Below are 18,205 nucleotides of genomic sequence, written 5' to 3'. Positions count from 1 at the left end.
TTAACACAAGGAGGAATATCAACTGAAATTATAGAAGTCGTCAAGGTTTTCTTTCTCTCATGGTAAAAATTGACAACTATTTAATAAAAAAAATTAAAAAAATTAAATCAATAAATAGGAACCAAACTAGCATTTGATTGGAGGTAAAATATGATGGAAAGTTTCATATGAATAGTATTGGGGTTAGGACAGTTATTTCGGTGGTCAATTTGAGTAAAATATCTTATTTATCCCTGCACTTAATTGAGGAATAACTGCACCTTATTAGTGTAGTTTTGTAAGTTCAGATACCTATTCAATCACTTGCTCGGTCCGAAAAAATTCAGACCCCACCCATTCCTTAATCTGAGTTGACGTAGAAGTCACACCTGCGGTAAGTCTCGGAGTGGGACCCTCCACTATTTACAGTTACTGCTTGGAAAAATTGGTCCTTTACCATCTGTCTCCGGCCAATTACATCGTGGTCATGGACGCATGACACGAGGTCTAAGGCATCAAAACTTTGGTGCTGCCCATTATTGTGGACCACTGGGTCATGGTCATGGGTCGAGTCTAATCTCGCCGGGACCCACACCTGGTAGTGTTTCCAGTGGTTGTGTGAAACAGTGCAGCGAGGGGTTTCTTGAGCCAAAATTAACCCCTCATCGGACGATCGTACCCCTCCATGGGTCCTCTTATTTTAATTAGATTAATTGCAGTCAATCCACCCTGATAGCGATTTTTGCTTCTTCTCTGTAGCTCCTTTTTGACCACTTTGCCCCTTCTCGTGGTCTCGCCATCAATGTTTAACATTTGAACAGGCTTTGGCAGTTAGGAAACTATTGAGAAAATTCGCCTCCACGTAGCCAAGTTCATTGTGAAAATGGTGCGTACATTTATAATTTAAAAAGAGAATTTAGAGCTCCAATGAGCACTTGCACTAACAAAAATAAGTAGTCGGATAGTATTAAATAATTTTTTGGTTATTAAAAAAATATTATTTACAAATATCAAGAGTTGAGATCATTTAATAGGTATTAATTCAGTTGTATTGTCCAAAATTTTCATACAATTCATTGTCTTTGTTTTCTCCATTTAACGTCAATGCAAGAAAATCATTTATATTTACCATCAAGGCAAGAGAAATCCTTACTCGTGTTACATTAATATGATCATGCAAATATTCTATATGATCATAAACTAATGTCGTTTCAGCTACTTAGTTTAAGGTTAGGTTAGTTGCCTGAAAAACTGAAGAAGAAGGTTTAGATTAGGTTGCAGCAGCTCAAAATTAATAAATAGCTCTACTCAATTTTGCGGAAGGAGGGCAATTTAGTCCTTTCGTTAATGGCCCCAGGACGCACTGTCTTTTTTGAATATCAAATCAGGGATCCAGGGGTCCCACAGCTCCCCTCAAGATTTTAGATCGGTGGTCCAAATGTCACCAAAACCTCCCACGTTTTCACACTGCTGAAATCACCTTCCCGCCCTTTGACGGCGACGATTTTCCACACCTTGTCCTCCCTATATCCAAACAAAAACCAAAAAATTATTAATATACAGAGGGAAATAAAACTCCTTTCCGTAAAAGACGTGACTACCCTTCGCGTCAGTCTTACGAGGACTTTTGTCATGCCCCCCCGGATAGTTTCGTCCTTTCGCAATCCCCCACCACAATCCGACAATCCGCATCTCGCCACGCGTCCTCCTGAGCACAGCCACTATGTGATACCGAAAAGACAATAATACCCTTACCGAACTGAAAAATGGCACACGGGGGGACAGGAGTGACAGACTTCCGGATTTAATCAAAGTCATTAGCAACGTAATTACCCCGAACAAACGCAAACCTCTCGCTTGACACGTGGAGGGTACATCCGTCATTTCAAGCTTCCAGCCAATAAATTATTCGTACACGAGGGGAAAAAAAAATTCAATATTTATTTTTCGGGTTCCCATTCAGAAGATCCTCCTCTGGCCTCTTTTTTTCCTTTTTTTTTTGGTTTGTTGTAAAAAAAAAATTGGAAAAGGAAAAAGCGACCAAAAAAAAAATATTTCCAAATAAAAAAAAATGAAATAGGAAAATTTGGAAGACCTTATTATAGTCATAATTTCCTTTTTAGAATTAGTTTATACATCTCTCTCTGATTCTCAGTCCCTTTCCTTTTTCTTTCTTTATTTCCAGGAACCTTTTTGTTCCTTTCTATTCCCTTCTCTCTCTCTCTCTGTGTCTCACAGTCTTTCTTTGATCATCACATTCACAATCACACCCTCTGTTTCCCATATTCTCCCCTTCCTTGATTTCTGCGATTCCGGTTTCATTTCGCCGAGAAAGTCTCAAGCTTTTCTCGGTTTGATTGCTCAGAACTCAAGGGGGGAGGGTGCACGCAATCTCTGTGCTACCGATGCCAGACACTCGGCAGGCTCTGAAGCATGCCGTTCCCAATCAATCCGACGGTACCGTTGAAGGTAACACCCTCTTTTGATGCACCTATTTGGGAGTGTAACGATCTGATACGACGGTTTTTTGGTTGTGTGGATTTTTTTTTGTGATCATGATGAGAGCAATGCGTTGTAATAATGCGTGGAATTGCTGAATTGTCTGGTTTTGATTAGGTTTGATGGTAGGTGCAATGCAGATTGTGGCTTGTGAATGGAATTTGTTTTTGTGTTTGATTTGATTTGATTTGATTTGGTTGCTAAAAGCTATGATGTTGATGCAAGTAGCGCTTTCATTTGGGTTTTCAAAGACTTTTGCTTTGTGTGTTTACTATGTTGTGGATATTCGGTTCTTTTTGGGAGGTGGATACATGCCTTCAGAGACTTTCCTTTCTTAGTGTTAGATTTGTTTTTAATCCTAGTTCACTATTTTACGTTTTACAAGCTCTAAAATTTTGTATACTCGGGGTTGATGCTTTTCGAGGATTATATAATGCAGATTCTGATTGAGGCTTTAAAAATTGAGAGATCTGATTTTCGGAATTTAATTTGGACATTTATTGCAGAGGGGTTTTGGCGGTTGACAATCAATGAGAATCAAGATGGGGGTGTTGTGGCTCAGTCTAACCTATACCCTGATCGACCTGGTGAACCCGACTGCATATATTATTTGAGGACTGGGTTGTGTGGTTATGGCAGTAACTGTCGGTTTAATCACCCTAAATATGCTTCACAGGTGATTGAGAATTACCATTTACGTGTTGTGCCTAGCCTTGATATGCTGATTGCATTTGATTGAAGTGTTGTGAGAAGGAGTCTCACTGACTTTTTCTCTCAACTAGACAGTGGTTCAAGTGAATTATACTATAGTTAACTGAACCTTCTGTTGCATTATTATATCTGCAGGCTGCTCAGTACAGTGGAGAACTCCCTGAAAGAGTTGGACAACCCGACTGCGGGGTAAGGTTTTCATGCGGTTGAGATTGTTCTAATTGATAAGCTTCTTTGTTGCTCAAATTTTTTACCTTCTCTGGTTTCCTTCCTTTTATTAATATTTGCTACACATAAAAGATAACAAATTTATGTTCCTCAGGTGCTCATTTGATAGACAGACTTTAGAAAGGAAAAAAAAAAATCTAAAATAGAAAGTCGGATAAAGTCAGATTTTAATAAGTTGATGATCCACGCAGAGATAACTGGTCTGTTGTTGATAACATATAACCTTGTTATTCATCTTTAAAAATGCATCACACAGAACTGAAGTGCAGACTGCAGATTACTATGAAATAAAATCTCTAAGGGATAAAAAGGAATAGACACATTGAATGATCACAACTTTAACAAGCTTGTTCTAATGATAGTCCAGTTGTGGTTGGTCATTTCCTACATCTCAAATGGCGATGAGCTGTTTTTCATTTTTTCTCTTTCTGGCTTGTATTTCTTAATGTGTTCACAATAAGTGGGTGTGATTCCTTGTGTCATTTAACAGGGCTTACAATGTAATATCAATTTTTCTTCTTCTAAAGTTCCTTCATATATCTGTCCGGATAGCCAATATGTGCACTTTGTGCTCTTGCACCTCATTCCCATCTATCTCCTTCATTTTCTTCTGTTTTTTTTTTCCTCCTTAGGATCTTGGTAATGGGACTAATGCCACAAAATGATACCTTGAAAGTGAGTGATATGTAGAGTAGGAAGAATCTACTGCTATGCTTGTTCTTGTGAGATACTATTAATAAGCAATAAATCTTTTCATGATTGTTTGAAATTCTGTGAGACATGGAGAATGAACAAGCTTGGGTTGGCACATTTGTGACTGCTTATCCCAAACATTTGTGGCAGTATTATCTGAAGACAGGGACTTGCAAATATGGATCAACCTGTAAATTCCATCATCCAAGGGACAGGCGTGGAGCTGGACCAGTTTTGTTCAACATATTAGGACTGCCCATGCATCAGGTTCTAGCCTTTACTTTGTCACTACACTGCTAATTGATTATTCTCAAGAGTGCTTTTCGTTGTAACAATTTTGTTTTTATTCTCAGGAAGAAAAATCCTGTCCATATTACATGCGAACTGGATCATGCAAGTTTGGACCTGCATGCAAGTTTCATCATCCCCAGCCTCCGTCATTTGGAACTGCCGTACCTGCTTTTGGATCTACAGGCTCAACAGTTGTGCCTTCTTCAGGTGTACCTTACTCAGGTGGACTTTCTGCGTGGTCATTTCCAAGAGCACCATATGTAGCAGGCCCACGTTTAGCAACTCCTCAACCTTACATGCCTGCAGTTGTTCTTTCTCCGCCTCAAGGCGTTCTACCTGCCCATGGCTGGAATACCTATGTGGTGAGTGTATTGTTTCTTTAATAGAACAACAGCTTGCTTTACTTTTGGATGTTCCTACTAGTGTCGAGAATTTGTTAGGAACACTGTTTTGTCTGTTTAAGTTGCAGTATCCTAGATTGTGCAGAGCTTGACATTTTTCTTTAGAAAATTATATTTGCTTTAGCTTTTCAGTTTTTTTTTTCCTTTGAGTTTATGCGGTGAGGACAGTTCCAAAATATCTCATGTAGCTCAGCTGAAAGCGATGCATCATTTTCTGCAAATATTTATGTGGTCCTCAGTGTTAATCAACTAGTCATTTTTCATAAATCAGTAGAAAGTGCACGGTCTTTTAGACAACTTGACTGGATGTCATGTCCACTTCTCTGCTTCTTGCTTATTTTGAATCCATATCTAGGAAGAAATATTCTTCTCATGTTAACATTGAGTTTAGTATTTTGAAACTGCAAAGAAAATTGCAATGTCATACTGTATGTTTATTTGTCCTTAATTATTAACATGAAGACATGTTCAGTTGAATGCCTTTGCTTTTGACTTCTCTGTTGACTAGCCCTTTGCTTTTGACATCTCTGGTTATATCAGTTATTGAATTTTCTGAGGACTGAAGTGGTTCTGGTGCGTTGAACTTTTCTTTGTTTTAATTTTGCTTTTATTTTTTCAATAGGGAAACTTGAGCCCTGTGTCTTCGACTAGCATTCTTGGATCTAATCTTGCGTACAACTCCAGAAGTCAGGGGGAATCAGCTTCCAATGGGCAGGTTCACTTGTCATCAAGTCCAAATCTCCCCCAGAGGCCTGACCAGCCTGAGTGCCGGTACTTTATGAACACTGGAACATGCAAATATGGAGCAGAATGCAAATACCATCACCCAAAAGAAAGGATTGCAGAATCCGCTACAAACCCACTTGGGCTTCCCTCAAGACCTGTAAGTTTTATTTCTAGTGCATGATATGTGCAGTGTTCAGCTCAGTTCTTACAAATGAGAGAATGCTTTTTTTTATCATTGGCTTTCAGAACAAGCTGCTTACTTTGATCTTTGGGTATATGCAGGGGCAACCTTTATGTACAAACTACATCATGTATGGAATCTGCAAGTATGGACCAACTTGCAGATTTGATCACCCCTTTATGGAACATTCCGGTAACTATAGTTTTGGTATGCCTATGCTGCTTGATTCGTCTCCACTAAATTATACCAGAAACTGGATAGCTCCCCAAGGATTTGAGACTTCCCCCTCTATATCATCAAAATTTCCTGATGTGGTCCAAAAACCAGAGAGCGAAAAATATCAGAACTCAGAAACAAAGGTTCCAGAAGAATCCCCTGAACGAGCTACTGGCACTTTACCTCCGTCACCATCTTCCTCCGAAACTGTACAAGACCAATCTGGTTGAAGCCCAGTTATATTTTTTGTTGGTGCACTTTGTTTATTTTTTATATCAGTACCTTGAAAGGTTGAATATTTATTACACGTTATTTCCTGCCCCCCATTTTCACCTGCAAGTTTGAGGAGGGGGATAGGTTGTTTGGAGATCGATTTGATGAGCTAAAGCGGGGGTGCATGGGAAAGCATTTTTTTGTGGTGAATAAAACGCAGGTGGAAAATTGTAATATTCCCTTTTCTCTTTTCTCTCTTTATCTCTCCTTTTAACATCGTCTTTCTCTGTTTGAATGACTTGAAGTTCTTCCTTTACTTTTGATTTCAAACCTCATTGCGGGTGTGAATATCTTACTTACCTCCTGTGAATTCATACGAGATGGCCAATGTGTTGTGCGGGTAATAAAGTTGTTTTGAAGTCTGCCATAGCCATAGTAAGACACCGGGTCGCGATTCGTTACCTTTTTTCTTTACTAAACCAAAGAATCCATGTCATCGAAAAAAACCAAAGAATCCAGAAAACTCAGGGAAAAATAATCACAGTTTGTAGAGAATTATAATTAAGTACCTAATGTCCAATGAACATACCCAAAATTCGTATGTCAGATTATAGGTTACTCCATACAGTTGTTAAACTTCGCATTCAGAATTGGATGTGCGATGTCATGAGCAATACTATCAGAGTGCAAGTGTGCAACACAACATTCAAGTGTGTTTAGCCGCGTACGTTTATTGTGAAATTTTCTACTTGTATCTTTGAATTAACAAAAGTAGTACTACCATGGTTTGAGCATAATTTTTCAGGATTATGTAGGGGCTGTTAACGGATTATGTATTGTTGGGTTTGGGTTGTCATCTAGCAAAATCAAACTTGACGCAATTAATAAATATCTCCCCTTTTTTTTTGTGTGTGACTTGAAACTGGAGAATTAAGTAAAAGGCAAATAGCCTTTAGTTTCCAGATTTTATTGAAATAAAAAAGATTACAAAAGGAGGGGAAACAAAGCCAACTTTTGAAACCAAAAAGAAACTATACAAGCCAATTATCGAAAATGAAACTTTGGTAAACCTAAACAGTCACTGTTACATTGTGTTTGGATAAAGGGTGGAGCCAAGTTCTACCATATCAAACCAGAGGAGGTAGAACCATAATTTGCCAAAATATTTGCTACTTGGTTACCTTCTCGAAATATATGCGAAGATTTGAAATGCATGTGAAAGATTTGGTGCAAACAATTACCCCATTCTATACGAAACTTCTAAGGGACCAAATGAGGAGAGTGAATGAAGTCAAGATCCATAGAGGAGTCTACTTCTAACCATGGCGACTAAGCTTGGAATGTCAAGATTAGCTGCAAAAGCACCAAGATAATTCCCTTTTTAATCACGAAAGACGTCCCCGTAACCTTCTAACCCAGAATCTTGCTTCCATTCACCGTCCAAATTAATTTTTATCCACCCCAAGGGTGGAGGATGTCAAATAACCTCAACAATTTTCGAAGCACAACGAGACTTGCATTGATCTTCAAAACTCTTCAAAACTCGAAGATCATTCACAGTGTTATGCATGCTGTCAGTAGCAATACAACTTGTAGATTGAATGTGCTCAGAAATCAGCTGGCAAGTGTATAGCCGTCTTTAGATTTGTTCCTAGCTTGCCAAAATTTAAAATGATGCTTGATCATATATAAATGTCTCTCAACATTAACTCAACCCAACATTTTCAAATGAGTTACTTAACTCAATCCATATAATCCGTCAACAAGGTCAAGTTGATTTAAGTTCGTGACTTCAGATGTCACTCATATCAAGGAGTTTGATGTTATGCTTACAAGAATGCAAATTTGACAAGAATAATTGAACAGCTAGCACGACAAAGTAAAAGAAATGTTATTTGGCAGTGGAAGATCCAGAGAAAGCATCTTGAAACATTTTCATTCCCCCTTAGTCAACTCGGAAATGAGCTTTTCCAAACTATGTTATGGTCTAAAATTTTTTCAAAAAAATAATATTATAAACTGTTAATGTTCTAACTTCATCATGTGATAGTAAGAGGGTTTAAGTTTCTTCAAAACTACAAAAAAAATCTCATTAAAATTTCCATAATTTGTTTATGCAACTATTCTAAAGCCCATTCAGCAAAAGGACGAACAAACCATCTCGTCCCCAAGACAGATGTGTTCCCAGCGTATTGCACCCCCGGGTGGTTCCAATACCTCTGCGTGTTTACTCCAGAGAGAAGGAGAACCTACTTCTTTGATCTGCACAAAAAAAGAAGGGTGAGAGAGGGGTAGAGAGGAGTGATAGAACAAGTGCACCCACCAAGAGGAAGAAAGAAGAAGACTCTCTCGATTTTCCAATTCCTTTACTTGCTAGCTATTTACCACAATCAATCTTTTATAGGCGTTCATGGAGATTCAAAATCGTATGATCGAGCTCACCGCCAAACTGAAGCAGGTTTTCTTTTTACCCACTTTTCATAGTCCAATGGCTGCTAACAACGTTCCACTGTTCCAGTGGGTTTGGATAAGGAACAGGTACATACCCTTTTCTTCATTGCTTTTCCTTTGTACATGTTTGAATGTGAAAAGGAATTCAGGTGTGCCAAAGATTGGATTTTTGGGAAATATTGTCTAAATATTGGTCAGTGATGAGTGTTTGATCTTAATGAAACAAAGGTATTTCCTGAGTGTTTGGTAGGCGACAAGATGGTTTATTTTTACTCTTTTGCTATTGAGTTGTTGTCCTGGAACTCATGCTTTTTAAACATTTGTGTGCAGATTTTCGGCATGGCAGAGAAGGAGATGGAATAGTGGAATACAGGATTGAGTTGTTCAACAAATAAGTTTTCTGCATTGTATTTTTAGTTGATGTCACAAACGAGTAATTTGCAGGGTAGTATTTGAATCCAATTTCTTTTCTATCTCAGCTCCAATAGTTTGAGCAATTAGTTTGGGTGCTTTCTTTGCCACGCACATTGTCTTCCATTCATTCATTTATTTTGGCTTTTCACACTTGCTTCCTTCTATTTCCATTAGCTCTCAAACTTTTATTTGATCAGACAACGCGGTTCAATAATACTTTCTGCACCTACACTTCTAGTTGGTGCCAATAATCTCTCCAATTTTGTTATTCGCCGTGCATGCATCAATTGGCTCTTCTTTGCCTATTTGGGTGAGTTGCTTTTTATTTTTTATGTTTTTTTTTTATTCTTGAATTTGTTTTTAACTATTTTAGTTCTTCATATTTTTTATTCAAATCCTTTTGAGTTTGGTTATTTGCATATGCATATGCATATGGTGTATCTTTGAGCCGATAATGAATTAAACAGTTGATGCATATGGCACACAACCCTCAAACTACAGAATGCCTGTTTGAAATTGCTTTATTGATTGACGAAATGCGTATGGTTGTTTTTTGTCAGCCTCGGTCTTTATATTGATTTAAGTGGAATGCGATATGATTAAAAAAAATTTAATTCCATTATGTCTATTTCTAATACAAGAGGCTGAGTTATGTCTAATTCTAATACAAGAGACTGAATTATGTCTAAATGAATTTTTTTCGAATTCCATTATGCCTAATTCATATCTATTATTTTAATAGAAAAGACTGTAAAAACAAGCCTTTTTTCTTTTCTTTCCAAAACGATGATAGTACATTCAGTACTTACTGATGTGCATTCTTCATATAGTAATCTGGCATTTTGAAATTGTAGCATTCATGAATTTTGTGGAAAAGTACTCTTGCTTCACATATCACTAACTTCACCAATTCCATAATAGAGATGGAGTGCAAGAAGACCTGTGTTTTGTATGTTGGTTCTAAAGTGATGGGTTTTGTATCATTTTCATTGTAGATTTTCATCAATGCTCCATTCTGGTACTATGGTTTCCGCTCTTGACTCAACGAACCAAAAGCAAGTTTGTTGTGGTACTTGAGACCTTTCTTAAGTAAGTCTTTTCCCTTCATTATTAGCCATCAAAGATCTGATTTTGACTCCATTATAAACTTGACATTTGAGAAATGAACGAAAATTGTGTATATTTTTAGGTAAATTCCAGCTGAGGAGATACCGATTAAGTATGGTGGTTTCAAGAGAGAAATTGACACCAAGTTCTTCTTCTCTAAAGATGGTTATGTTTTTGAGCAACTCAAAGCAAACCATAGAAATTGATGTAGCTCATGTACTAATAATTTTTTTTATTTGTTTGGATACCGAAAACTGAGGAGGATAATAACAGAAGTTTATTTGAGGCTGCTTTTTGGTTCTCTAACGCATTTTGCAGAGATCCTGGTATTTGATTGTTTGTTTTGTTTTTCTTTTCTGATTCTTTCAATTGTTTTGTATGTGAAAATTTTGTTGGGTAGACTTGCCCAACTGTTCGTGTAAGAATTTGATAGTAAAAGGAAATACATGTTATGGATTCAAAATCATAGATATGTATATATACATACCTGCCTCACTACCCTTATCTTCAACATATAGCACACGAACCAGTAGCTTTATTCTACAAGACTTTATCACCTGAACAAAACACCAAAACCCCTTTAACCAGGTGGCCAATTCACTAACTGTAACCGTGCTATGCTTACTCTGTTATGAAGTCTTGTGCTAACTTCTAAATGGAAGCGTTCATTTGTTAATGATGTTAAGGTGATAAAATTGATTTTGTTCTCATTTTGTGCCTGATTTGATATCTAATCAGTCAAATATAATGAAAACCAAGAGATAATTTTGACTGAATAGCTTAGATGTAACATTCACCTTACAAGAAGGAATTATATACAAATTACAATTGCGCCTAATAAGACAAGTATTGCTCCTAAAATAAGTAGTAAACCTAATAATACTACAGATATTACATAATATTAAAGATCACGGAATATTATAGAATATCTACATAAATAAGGTAAGTATGACTCACGCCAACACTCCCCCTCAAGTTGGCGCATACAGATCACGAATGCCCAACTTGTCAAGTGAGTCATGAAATGCCTTACTCGATACTGCCTTTGTAAGAACATTAGCTAACTGTTCTTCAGAGTGGACAAAAGGAAAAGAGATAAGCTTAGCATCGAGCTTCTCTTTAATGAAATGTCTGTCAACCTCAACATGCTTAGTTCTGTCATGTTGAACTGGGTTGTGAGCAATATCCACCGCTGCCTTATTATCACAATACAAATCCATGGCTCGTTTGGGTTTAAATCCCAAATCACTAAGTAAATTTCTCAACCAAAGTAATTCACAAACTCCATGAGCCATTCCTCTATACTCTGCTTCAGCACTTGACCTGGCCACAACCTTTTGTTTCTTACTTCTCCAAGTAACAAGATTACCACCTACAAAAGTGAAGTAACCAGAAGTGGATTTTCTATCCGTAACACAACCGGCCCAGTTTGCATCTATAAAACCACTAATATCTAGATGATTATGCTTTGAAAACATCAAACCTTTTCCAGGTGCAGACTTTAAATACCTCAGAATACTGATCACAGCTTTCATATGAGTTTCACTTGGATTATGCATGAATTGACTCACAACACTAACTGCATATGCAATGTCTGGCCGAGTATGTGAGAGATAGATTAATCTGCCAACTAACCTCTGAAAGCGAGCCTTCTCTGTAAGAGCTTGATTAGGGTACTCAACCAGTTTATGATTATGCTCAATAGGAGTATCATCAGGTCTACACCCTAGCATTCCTATCTCTGTCAACAAATCAAGCACATATTTTCTCTGGCACAAGAAAATTTCTGAACTCCCCTTGGCGACCTCAATCCCCAAAAAATATTTAAGAGAACCAAGATCTTTCATCTCAAACTCTGATGCAAGCAGATTTTTTAATCTTTCAACCTCCTCTAAATTATCACCAGTAATTATCATATCATTAACATAAATAATCAAGGCAGTTAATTTACCTTCACATCGTTTCAGAAACAATGTATGGTCAGAGTTGCTTTGCTTGTACCCAACACGATGCATACCTTGAGAGATCTTCCAAACCAAGCTCGTGGTGATTGTTTGAGTCCATACAAAAACTGATTTAACTTACACACAAATCTACCTCCTGTGCTTGCCTCATATCCTGGTGGTAGATCCATATAGACTTCTTCAGATAGCTCTCCATGTAAAAAGGCATTATTCACATCAAACTATTGCAAGGGCCAATCTAGATTAGCTGCTAGAGACATCAACACTCGAACAGTATTAATCTTTGCTACTGGAGCAAAGGTCTCCTCATAATCCGCGCCATATGTTTGAGTATATCCCTTTGCAACAAGTCTTGCTTTATACTTGTTCACTGAACCATCTGCATTGTGTTTGATAGTGTACACCCATCTACATCCAACAACTCTCTTTCCTTGTGGAGGTGGCACCAACTCCCAAGTATTATTCTTCTCCAATGCCTCCATCTCTTCATTCATAGCTTGAGACCATTTGAGATCCTTGAGACCATCCTGCACTTTACTGGGAACACATACAAAGGATATTTGATTCACAAAAGAAGCCTGGGATTTGGATAACCGGTGGGTGGATACAAAGTTAGCTATGGCATACTTAGACTTAACATCTAAACTTGGTTCATATTGACGAGGTGGTTTACCACGAGTGGACCTAGGAGGCAAAACATACACACTATCACCAATATCAGGGTTAGAAGAAACACCACTAACCTCAAGATTGGGACGCTCCTCAGGGATTGGTTGACAAGGGTTATCTGTATCTAAGAGGGGTGGACGAGCTTGGCCTTCGTGGAGGGTAGATGATTCGACAATTGTCTTTTCTGTTTCGAAACTTGAATGCTCTGTTCGACAGTTGCATGGCGAAGGGTAGACGATTCAACAATTGCCGTTTCTGTTTCAAAACTCGCAATGCTCTATTTGGCAATTGCCTTTTCCATTTCAGAACTGGTAATGCTCTGTTAGGCAATTGCCTTTTCTGTTTCTACAGGAGTGTCGTTGGCTTCAATGGGCTGAATTTTAATCTCACAAGACTTCTCTTCCAAAAAAGTGTGTTTCTCCCCTGAAGTGAAGGATTGATGGGAGAAAAGTAACATGCATCCTCATAAAAGGTGACATCCATGGTAACAAAAACTTTCTGTATATGAGGATGAAAACACTTGTAGCCCTTCTGATTAACACCATAGCCCACAAAAACACACTTTAATGCCCTAGCATCGAGTTTGGACAATTGATTCTTAGGAACATGGATGAACACAACACACCCAAAGACACAAGCAGGGAAATTAGAAAAGGAAGGGACTGACACATGATTTCAAAGGGCAGCATATGAGGTTTGACCATTGAGAACAGAGGAAGGTAAGCTATTGATGAGATGACAAGCAGTGAGAATTGCATCTCCCCAAAGATACTTAGGCATATGAGCACTAAATAGAAGAGACCGGGCTATGTCAAGAACATGACGATTCTTTCTTTTTGGCACTCCATTTTGTTCAGGGGTTTGAGGGCAAGTAGTTTGATTAAAGAGACCCAAGTAAGACGGGTATAATCATCAATAAACAAAACAAACCAATGTTTGCCAGACAAGGTTGACTCACGGGAAGGTCCCCATACATCAGAATGAATAAGCTCAAAAGGAAAAGAACTTCTAGTAGTACTCAAAGGATAACTAGTACGATGACTTTTAGCTAAGACACTTGACTCACAGTGCAACTTAGACTCATCAATGCCCAGAAACAAGGATGACATAGATTTCTTCATGACACTAAAGGAAGGATGTCCCAATCTCCGATGCCATAGCCATAATTCTTTAACTTGATTAGTAACCTCAGTTGAAATCAACGCTGCTTGGACTGCCTTCTCCAGCTTCATTCCGTCGAACATACAATCCAGATGAAATAGTCGACCCCTCATATAACCCCTGCCGATTATTTCCCTGGTGAGGAGGTCCTGAAAAATCACATACAACGGAAAAAATGTTACAGAACACCGAGATTGAGTATTAAGCTGAGGCACAGATGTAAGATGATGAGAGAGATCAGGGACATAAAGAACATCATGTAGTGTCAAAGAAGGGGTGAGACGAACATACCCTATTCCTAAAACAGGAAAAGAATCACCATTGGCATTGACAACAGAGGAAATAGAGGGTGGATTAAGAAAAAGAAGGAAACTACGATCATAGGTCATATAGTCAGATGCTCCAGAATCAATTATCCAAGTATTGCGACAAGTAAAACTATAAATTTTTTAAGCAACTCCAATCTTACCATTACCACCTCGACTTACGGATGCGGTATCCTTACCAGCAAAGTTGGTGTAATCTGGTTCTGTCACCGCATAATAATCTTGGTCTTGAACAAGATGAACAACAACTTTTCCCTTGGGTTTGTTGTCCTGAGGTCGGGCCTATCAAAGTAGCCTGCTTGAAAACCGACTAACCTGTAACAATTTGCTTTGATGTGGCCTGGATTCTTGCAGTAATTACAAGTCAGATTTGAGGAAAACCCTGGAGGAGGACCTTGAGGAGAGGGACGCAGAGAAGAAGGAGGCCAATTGCCTGAGAGTGACCGATTACTTGAGGGATTGGGTGGCTTTGATTGTATTGCAAGGCCTGCAACTTCTGAAATAACTATTCTAGTTCACTACAAGAGAAAATGTCATCGGCGACAACTCAAAGTTGTTGTAAAAAGTCTAAATTTCTCGCTGAATTGAAAATGCGACGACTTTGGGTTGTTGCAACCAGTTGTCGCCTTATGTGTTTTACTGATTGTCAAAAGCGACGAAATTACACGGTTGTCGCTTTTTCAATATGCGACGCAATCAGTTCCTCGCATATCAAAAATTGTGAGACACACAAGTGTGTTACAAAAAACTATATGAGAGACTTTATATTTGTTACTATTTTTAATATACGACGCTTCATTTACGTCGCATATTCCATCTGCGGGGCTTGCATTTTTGTCACATTTTTAATAAGCGACACAATTCGTTCCTCACATATGATATCTTGTGAGACATGTAAGTGTGTTACAAAATGCTATATATGAGATTTTATGTTTGTTACAATTTGTAATATACGAGACTTCGTTTATGTTGCATATGCCGTCTGCGAGGATTATATGTTTGATCAAAAATTTATATGTGAAACTTCTTTTTGTTGCAAAAAATAACTGCAAGGTTTTATTTTTGTTGCATATATTAATATGCGATACATATGTATTTGTTGTAGAAAATTATATGCGAGACTTTTTGTTTGTCTCGTATAATTTCATCGAGAAACTAATTGCGTCGTATATTGAAAAAGCAACAACCGTGTAATTTCGTCACTTTTGACAATCAGTAAAACACATTAAGCAACAACTAATCGCGACAACCCAAAAGTCGTCATATTTTCAATTAAACGAGAAACGATTGTTTGTTGCAAACAATTATAGATGTGGCTAGGTTGTTTGTCTCATTTAATAATAAGCGGAATGCAACAAATGGCTAAATATTTCTTGCTCAAATTTAATTATTTAATTAAAATTTTCAAAATAGTTTCAATATTAAAAAAAAACTTTATTAATAATATTCATCTGCAAATAATAATATTCGAAGACTTACTAAATCATAACCCAAATAAAGTCTACAAATATTCTACCCAAAAATAATAATAGTTAATAAAAAAGAATTGTTTACCAAGACTAGCTAAAACCTAAACTAATTATTGCTCAAAACCACTTTACGAATCAAAATTCATCATCTTCATCAAATTCCTCATGTTCCAAATTGTCTGCATTGATTGACACTATCTTCATCTCTTCGCCATCTGCATTACATAACAAGAAAGAGTCAAACTATTTATTCAAAGTTTAGTAGAAGTACAACTATCTTCTGTTAAAAAAAACACCTAAAATGGAAAATTTCAAACTGTGGTGATATAAATAACACCTAAAAGAAGAACTCAAATTTTAATTAGCAGTAGAATATTTAAATTACAGAACTACCGAAAGCTGTTCCATTACCTTTTCATCTGTTTCAAAGTGCTCCAACTTGGATAGCTTTCTGGTAGTCATTATCTCCTGAATATGACATCAAGGATGAAAAACTTTAGTTAATTTGAGGATTCGCCAAACTTTAGTTATCTGCAAATGATGCTTCACATTAAAAAGATAACAATATTGAACAACTGAGGACCTTAAATGTAGAAACATCTAACTCTGAGTAGGAACTGTAGGTAAATCAACTCTAACAACAAAAGGTAAAGGATAATCAATAAGTGTCAGTAAGTAAACGTATAAATAAAACCTTATTCATCCTACAACAGTAAGCCCTTATTCATCCTTACTATTAGCTACACAAGCACATATATAAAAGATAATCTCAAAAGTCCCTCATTCTAAGACAATAGATAGAGTGAAAAATGATCTGGTTTAAATAACTCAGAAAGCATTCTCTTTTAGCAGGAGGCAGACTCAGTGAATCGGGACATTGCCAAAAAGAGAAGAGACACCAAACATAGCACAAACCAATCCTAAAATTAGCCCTTTCACCATTTGGTCACACAGAAACCATTGATAAAACACAAAATTGCAAAGCAAAAACCATGGAGTTAGACACAACACCAGAAAACGTCACAGAGAACCATTTTTTATGGTCAACACTATGATCCAACTATACATGAAAATAATCTATAAACTGACGATAACAAAAGTAATACACACAACTAGAAAAATGAACAAAATCATGTAGGGTTTACTTTGCAGAAGCAAGGGTATTCCAAAGCATCCAAAATTTCAAGAATTTACTAAAGCTAAAAGCAAAATCCAGTAATAGATGCAAATCTCGGTGAAATTCAAAACAAAAACTTGCATGGCTTCCATGGATGAAGCATCTCATAGAACCAACCAAACTAGCAAACATTACAATCATGATAGGTTCTTAAAGACCTTTTGAGAAACATACCTTGCAAATTGAACACTGGAGAATTGACCGAAGAACACCTGTAATCTCCACTTCGACAAAAGAAAAAAAAAATCAAAAGTCAAATCAAGAAAATCGAAGAAATTGGAAAAGAAAAAACTAACATCATACATTCATACATACTCAACCTTATGGAGACGAGAGAGTAGTCAATTGTGTGGTGATCAAAGGAGCAGTATCCCTTTTATATTGCCTTCGATCTCGCTTGGGTTAAGAAGAATCCTAATTAGGACTCCTCTCTTTTCTCTAAACATCCCGCCTAGATTTCTCGCCGTTGAGAGAAGATTGATAGCTCGAAGAACATTTTGCGGCTGTTTGAGGGAAGAACGGGAAGCTCTGATTGAGTTCTTCCATAGGTTTAGATATTTATTTATGTTTTTTAATAAATTTATAGATAAATATTGAAGAAGTAATAAGTTTAATGGATTTTACGTCAACCATTGATTAAACCCTAAATCTAATGGACCACAATTAATGCCAAAATGTTTGATAACAAAAATGTTGTACGAGAGTGCAAGGGAAAAAAAAATGGAATCAGAATCGTAATTATGGAATTATAATTATAATTAGTTTTATATATGATACATGATTATGGAATCACAATCATAATTAGTTTGTGTGTGTGCGCTTGCGACAAAAACAAAAAAATAGCAAAAAAGAACATATGAAATTTCCCTTAAAAAAAAAAGGAACATTGAATCTCAGTGTCAAAAATATCAAACAACATAGATGATCTAATGATTCAATTGACTCGGGTCATAATCTCAGCGTTTGGTTTACTTCCTGACAGGTTTCGTTTTGGTGGATTAAAGGTTGTCTTGACATGTCGAAGATAGATTGAAAAAAATGTTAATGATTCATACGAGATATAAGTCTCAGCAATAGAACCTTCTGGTAATTCTTTATTGCGCACATATTTTTTATATGTTCCCACCACCCTATGAATTAAAAACAGTTACTTAGTTTATGAATGCACACTAGAAAAATATAAATAAGTTCAAAAAAAATAATATGCATTACCTCTCAATTGGATACATCCTACAGTATCCTATTGGGCCAACAAGTTTAGTCTCGCGTGGCAAGTGGACGACTGAATGAATCATGATGTCTAAGAATGCTGGATGAAAAATTTATCAA

The 18,205-nt window shown here is 37.0% G+C and overlaps 1 protein-coding gene and 2 long non-coding RNA genes across 3 annotated transcripts; 2 read left to right on the top strand and 1 right to left on the bottom strand.

Moving 5' to 3' along the window:
• Positions 1-2,110: 2,110 nt before the first annotated feature.
• LOC112188144 (zinc finger CCCH domain-containing protein 12) lies at positions 2,111-6,414 on the top strand. The gene is made up of 7 exons (XM_024327191.2): positions 2,111-2,448; positions 2,985-3,154; positions 3,325-3,378; positions 4,261-4,377; positions 4,464-4,763; positions 5,425-5,685; positions 5,811-6,414. The coding sequence occupies exons 1-7, from the start codon at positions 2,385-2,387 to the stop codon at positions 6,153-6,155; spliced, it is 1,311 nt and encodes a 436-aa protein (XP_024182959.1). The 5' UTR covers positions 2,111-2,384; the 3' UTR covers positions 6,156-6,414.
• Positions 6,415-8,285: 1,871 nt separating this feature from the next.
• LOC112184711 lies at positions 8,286-10,395 on the top strand. The gene is made up of 3 exons (XR_002930087.2): positions 8,286-8,676; positions 8,920-9,313; positions 9,999-10,395. It is a non-coding gene; the product is annotated as an uncharacterized LOC112184711 (long non-coding RNA).
• A 5,256-nt stretch (positions 10,396-15,651) lies between these two features.
• LOC112185364 lies at positions 15,652-17,413 on the bottom strand. The gene is made up of 3 exons (XR_005805752.1): positions 17,051-17,413; positions 16,111-16,167; positions 15,652-15,914 (listed from the first exon to the last, which is right to left on the bottom strand). It is a non-coding gene; the product is annotated as an uncharacterized LOC112185364 (long non-coding RNA).
• Between the last annotated feature and the right edge of the window lie 792 nt (positions 17,414-18,205).

The sequence above is a fragment of the Rosa chinensis genome, chromosome 2, assembly GCF_002994745.2.
Source record: "Rosa chinensis cultivar Old Blush chromosome 2, RchiOBHm-V2, whole genome shotgun sequence".
In the NCBI taxonomy this organism is placed as follows: domain Eukaryota; kingdom Viridiplantae; phylum Streptophyta; class Magnoliopsida; order Rosales; family Rosaceae; genus Rosa; species Rosa chinensis.
Note: the sequence above shows the minus strand (reverse complement) of the source record. Positions and strands in the feature narration are given on the sequence as shown.